General features: G+C 54.9%; 1 protein-coding gene across 1 annotated transcript in view; it reads right to left on the bottom strand.

Moving 5' to 3' along the window:
* Nucleotides 1-5,181, bottom strand: part of ADGRE5 (adhesion G protein-coupled receptor E5) — a 28,958-nt gene extending 23,777 nt beyond the window's left edge. Inside the window, exons 1-2 of the mRNA XM_017851216.1 lie at nt 5,114-5,181; nt 4,931-4,970 (exon numbers count right to left, since the gene is read on the bottom strand). Coding sequence (XP_017706705.1) covers nt 4,931-4,970; nt 5,114-5,181 — 108 coding nt within the window. The remainder of the gene's footprint in view (nt 1-4,930; nt 4,971-5,113) is intronic.
* Nucleotides 5,182-6,334: the final 1,153 nt, after the last annotated feature.

Below are 6,334 nucleotides of genomic sequence, written 5' to 3'. Positions count from 1 at the left end.
TTTTTTTTTTTAGAGACGGAGTGTCGCTCTGTCGCCCAGGCTGGAGTGCAGTGGCCGGATCTCAGCTCACTGCAAGCTCCGCCTCCAGGGTTTACGCCATTCTCCTGCCTCAGCCTCCGGAGTAGCTGGGACTACAGGCGCCCACCACCTCGCCCGGCTAGTTTTTTTGTATTTTTTTAGTAGAGACGGGGTTTCACCATGTTAGCCAGGATGGTCTCGATCTCCTGACCTTGTGATCCGCCCGTCTTCGCCTCCCAAAGTGCTGGGATTACAGGCTTGAGCCACCGCGCCCGGCTTTTTTTTGTTTTTGTTTTTTTAGACAGAATCTCGCTCTGTCGCCCAGGCTGAAGTGCAGGGGTGCAATCTCAGCTCACTGAAAGCTCCACCTCCCGGGTTCACACCATTCTCCTGCCTCAGCCTTCAGAGTAGCTGGGACTACTGGCGTCCGCCACCACGCCTAGCTAACTTTTTGTATTTTCAGTAGAGACAGGATTTCACCATGTTAACCAGGATGGTCTCCATCTCCTGACCTCGTGATCTGCCTGCCTTGGCCTGCCAAAGTGCTGGCATAAGCCACTGCGCCCGGCCTGCCATCTTCATTTCTTTTGGTAAAAATGAAGACGTGGTCGGGCATGGTAGCTCAGGCCTGTAATCCCAGCACTTTGGGAGGCTGAGGCAGGCGGATCACTTGAGGTCGGGAGTTCAAGACCAGCCTGCCCAATATGGTGAAACCCCCTCTCTACTAAAAATACAAAAAATTAATTGGGCATGGTGGCAGGTGCCTGTTATCCCAGCTACTTGGAAGACTGAGGCATGAGAATCACTTGAACCCGGGAGGGAGAGGTTGCAGTGAGCCGAGATCATGCCACTGCACTCCAGCCTGTGTGACAGAGCAAGACTCTGTCTCAGAAAAAAAAAAAAAAAAATGACGGCGTTGGATCCCCCAGGCTCTAAGATGCCCTGGACCTCCACACTTCCTCCAGGGACACAGGTGCATACACACCACACCCACAACCGCCACCAGCCCTGGCGGTCTGTCCTGGGACCCAGTGGTGATATTTCACCCCCTGGGCGCCCTCCCACAGGAAGACACTGTGGCCGCCTGTTGGGGTGCACATGGAGTGGCGGTTCCCAGCGCTCAGGGAGTTCCCCCTCCCAAGCCATGTCCTGGGGGACCCTCCTCAGATCACCAGGGGATTCAGAGATGGGGACCTAGGGATCTCCTTGCTGTTCATTAGAGAGATAGAGACAAAGAAGCAGAGGTGGAGAGAAAATAGAGATTAGACAGAGACAGAGAGAGACAGGAAGAGAGACAGAGGGAGAGAGAAAGAGACAGAGAGACAGAGGGAGAGAAAGAGTCAGAAAGAAAGAGAGACACAGAAAGAGAGACAGAGACACAGAGAGAGAGAGAGACAGAAAGACAGAGAGAGAGGGCTGTGCATGGTGGTTCACGCCTGTAATCCCAGTACCTTGGGAGGCTGAGGCGGATGGATCACCTGAGGTCAGGAGTGTGAGACCAGCCTGGCCAACAGAGATACTGAAACCCCATCTCTACTAAAAATACAAAAAATTAGCCAGGCGTGGTGGCACGCACCTGTAATCCCAGCTACTGGGGAGGTGGAGGCAGGAGAATCGCTTGAACACAGAAGGCAGAGGTTGCAGTGAGCTGAGATCCTGCCACTGCATGCCCGCCTGGGCAACAGAGAGAGACTCTCAAAAAAAAAAAAAGGAAAGAAAGAAAGAAAAAAGAAAAGAAAAAAGAGAGAGAGACAGAGAGACAGAGGGACAGAGAGGAGAAAGGAGACAGAGCTGGAGAAAGAGAGAGAGTGAGACACAGGAGCAAGAAGACAGCTAGAGAAAGAGAAGACAGAGGAGACAGAGACACGGAGAGATGGAGAGAGACAGAAATTACATGGCGAAAGAGAGAGGTGGAGAAACAAGGGGCCCATAGAAAGCAGGAGAGGAAACAGGAGGAGATGGGACAGAGAGAACAGTGGGGCAGAGAGAGAAACAGCAAGGAAGAGAGAAAACCATGAGAAAGGAGGGTGGATGGAAACAGAAGGGAAGGGCGGGGGGAAGGGAGGGCGTTGGGATCTGAGCAGCAGGTGGGGCCCACGGCGGGCTGGGAGGGGACGTCCAGTCCCTGACGATCTGGGAATCCTGGGGACCCCAATAATCTGGGAGACCTGAAGGGGGGTGTCGGGCAGAGGGATGGGGACCAGGACAACGGCTGGGCATGAGTCACTTCCTGGGCCTAAGGGAAGGAATGACTCACCACTCATTTGCCCCAATTCAACCCTGGAGGAGCTCCCAGGGGAATTTTGGGGTCTGTTGTTGTGAGCAAAGCTTCAGAGGGCGGGTGTTTGGGGTGCGGATTGGAGGTCCCCTAACCACTCAGCCCCTGTGTTCAAATTTCGTACCCCTTAGGTGGGTGGAAGGCAGAGATCCCCACTCCCACCTCCACACTCCTTCCAGCTGGGTTAAACCCCGCTGCCCAAGCCCATGCTCCCCGCTTCTGTCAGGATTCTCCTCTTCCTCCTCTCTGGCCACAGGGCTTGGCTAGTTCCTCCCTCAGCCAGAACCCAGTTCCTCTTTGCAGAACAGACCACAAAATGACCTCCCCTGGCAGGACAGGATCTAGGCAGATTCATCTCCAACTCCCAAAGCCCCAGGTAACTCCTTTAAAGCTCAAAACCACTCTAGGAGGCAGGGGCTGTGTTGATGCCCATTCCACAGATAGAGAAACTGAGGCCTGGAGCCCAGAAAAGGATCAGGAAGAATCCAATGAACAGAAGAGGCTGGGGAAGGAGGAATTGAGGGACTGAGGTTCCCAGGGCCTTGGGCAGGGTTCCATTGTGCCCCATCCCCTCTGCATGGGCTGAGTTCTCTACTCCCACCGTGAGGCTACAGGGCCTGGCTGCCTCCATCTGGGGCCTTGGAAGTTGCCCAAACAGAAGCCGGGAGAGAAGCTGCTGTTCTGGTTTGAGTTTCATCTGGTTTGCATTCTCTGGGCTGAGCCCTAAGCAGTCAGTTTCCTGCATAGAGATCCTGGGGTGAGGGGCGGGGCAGTCACTCCTCCTTTAGGCTTCCTCCTAAGGACCCCCAGACAATTCCCCAGACCTACCAGCATCTTACCATAATTTAATAATCATCATAATTTATTCTTTATTCACTTATTTTGAGACATGGTCTCACTGTCGTCCAGTCTGGAGTGTAGTGGCGTGATCTCGGCTCACTGCAACCTCCACCTCACCTCCCAGGTTCAAGTGACTCTCCTGCCTCAGCCTCCCGACTGGCTGGGATTATAGGTGCCTGCCACCATGCCCAGGTAATTTTTGTATTTTTAGTAAAGACAGAGTTTCACCATGTTGGCCAGGCTGGTCTCAAACTCCTGACCTCTGGTGATCTGCTGGCCCTGGCCTCCCAAAGTGCTGGGATTACAGGTGTGAGCCATTGCACCCGATCTTATTATTTATTTATTTATTTTTTTTCGAGATAGGATCTTGCTCTGTCACCCAGGCTGGAGTGCAGTGGTGCAAACATAGCTCACTGCAGCCTCAACCTCCTGGGCTCAAGGGGTCTGGGTCCTCCCACCTCAGCCTCCTGAGCCACTAGGGCTCACTAGGACAGGCACATGCCACCAAGCCCGACTAATTTAAACACATTTTTTTTTGGCTGGGCATGGTGGCTCATGCCTGTACTCCCAGCACTTTGGGAGGCCGAGGCGGGTGCATCACTTGAGGTCAGGAGTCTGAGACCAGCCTGGCCAACATGGTGAAACCCCGTCTCTACTAAAAATACAGAAAAAAAAAAAAAAACAACAACAACTAGCCGGGCATGGTGGCAGGTGCCTATAATCCCAGCTACTCGGGGTAGGGGCGCAAGGCAGGAGAATAGCTCAAACCCAGGAGGCGGAGGTTGCAGTGAGCGGAGATTGCACCATTGCACTCCAGCCTGGGCGACAAGAGCAAGACTTTGTCTCAAAAAAAAAAAAAATTTTTTTTTTGGTAGAGACAACATCTCAATATGTTGCCCAGGCTGGTCTCCAACCCCTGGGCTCAAGAGATCCACCTACCTCAGCCTCTCAAAGTGCTGGGATTGCAGGCATGAGCCACCGTGCCCAGCCAACACTTTTAAAATGCTGTTTACCTGATTCTTACTGTGAACCAGGAATAGTTTGTGTCCTAACTCACTCAACCCTTAAAACAATCTAAGATGGAGACGGGTTGTGCTCCATTTTATAGATGAGAAAAGTGAGGCGCAGAGGCTCTCTGACTTGGCCCAGGTGACACAGACAACCAGGGCATGGAACCACTGGGAAGCCAGGTCTTAGCAGCTGCCCCCACCAGGTGTGCCTCCAAGAACCCCAAGGTGGGCTCTTGTCTCTCGCTTTCGAGCCCAGGGCGGGGTGCTGAGCTGACACCTGCCACCTGGGGCTGGCCCAGGGAAGCTGTGTCCCTGTGGTCCGGGAAGTTCTGGGTTTTGCCCCAAATGTCATTTCTTCACTCTCTTTGTTGCTCTGTTGCTTAGGCAACGAGTTACCCTGATAACCGTTACAGTCACCTTGGGTGGGGCGGGAAAGGGAGTCCCCAGGAAGTCACAACAAAAATCAAATTCAAACCCACAGCCAGCCAAAGTTCTTTCGATCCACAGCTGAGCCCCAGCCTGGTCTGCGGGGAGCAAGAACTGGGGACTCTGGGGCTGCCCCTGCTGCTGAGACTGCGAGGGACAAATTGGGGGTCCCCTGCAGTGGAGAAGTCCTGGCCTCTAGCTTCCCCACCCCCGCCCATGTCCTTCTATGCGTTACATTAAGCACGGCGGCTCTCAGGGTCCCAGCACTCACTTTTTGCCCCTTTCCTTCCCCCGTGCCTCAGTTTCCCCTCTTAGGGAGCAGATGCCAAATTGGCTCCAGTAGAAAGCTTGAGGATACCTCCGGCAGAGTAGCAGGCTCCGAGCGCACCCTGGATTTCCTGCCGGGGTGTGGGGGTGTCCAAGCACAACCAGCCCCTCTCCCCATGTGCCGAGCGTGCCTGCTTGACCATGTGGCTTCCTCCGTCGCAGGCCCCACAGCCACCAGCGGCGCCTCCCGTTTCTCAGACGCAGCCAAGGGTACCGCTGGAGCTTCCTCCCCCCTCCCAGCGGGGCCCCGAAGTACTTACCGAGAAAGACGCGGCCTCCCATGGTTCGAGCTGCCGGCAGGAGCGGCAGGGGAAAGAGTGAGTGGGACAGGTCTGTCCTGTCTCCCCAGGCTGGGCAGCTCTGCGGGCTGCCCCGTCTCCTCAGCCTGGGTAGCTGTGCGGACTGTCCCGAGGCCAGGACTTTATGAAGGAGGTGGGGCGGACAGCTGCTGGCCCAGGCCTCCGGAACTGGCGGGGCACGCTGGAACCGCAGGGAAAGTAGCAATAAAAACACAGACCAGGGGCGCTGCAACACACAACACAAACCCACACACCAACACACACCCACACACACACCACACACTGCACCTCCTCAGCAAGAATGAAGTGCAACCTGCCTTCAAAAACCCTCGCTGGAAGTTCCACCATGTTGGCTCTGACGAACCCTCTGGCTCTGTGTTCGGGACTGGCTGCTCTGGAGGGGAAGGTTGTGGCAGCGGTGTTGGCGCAGCCCCAAGCCTGGGCGGCCACTTGGCTCTTCCCTGGGCAGCGCAAAAGGGCTTGTCAGAAATAGCTCTGGGTCCCAAGTGTGGGGCTCGCCCATGTGGCCAGCTGCTTTGGATACCAGGATGGCAGAGCCAGTGTCTCAGCTGGCAGAACCTTCCCCTGCCATTTCCAGATGGAAGAAAACAGCCAGGTGCAGAGCTCCACCTGGTGATCCCAGGCACTCTGGGAGGCCGAGCAGGAGGGGGAGATCGCATTAGCTTCAGGGAGTTGAGACCAGCCTGGGCATACATGGCGAACTCTGTTTTCTACAAAAAAAAAAAAAAATTATCCGGTGGTGGACAGACATCGTGGGTCCCGCTACTAATCAGGAAGCTGCGGCAGGGAGGATCACCGGACTGGGGATTTGAGCTGTGATGGTGCCACTGCACTCAGCTTGCGGGTGTAGGTGGATCCTGTGTCAAAAACAAAAAGACAGAAGAAAGAAAACTGAGGCATCTACAGTGTCCACAGAGGAGACCGGAGGGAAGAAGGGCCCTTCCATGCCAGGCGCGCCAAGAAGAGAGCTTCACTGCACAGAGCAGACCCCCCCCCCTCCAGCCCGGATCTTTCTGGTCTTTTGTCAAGTTTCCCCTGTGGAAACTTATATATTCAGAGGCACCCTGGTGCACTCGTTAATCAACGAGAATCATGTGATAGGCAGGTTCTTCTCC

The sequence above is a fragment of the Rhinopithecus bieti genome, unplaced genomic scaffold, assembly GCF_001698545.2.
Source record: "Rhinopithecus bieti isolate Rb0 unplaced genomic scaffold, ASM169854v2 scaffold_33432, whole genome shotgun sequence".
Classification (NCBI taxonomy): Eukaryota; Metazoa; Chordata; class Mammalia; order Primates; family Cercopithecidae; genus Rhinopithecus; species Rhinopithecus bieti.
Note: the sequence above shows the minus strand (reverse complement) of the source record. Positions and strands in the feature narration are given on the sequence as shown.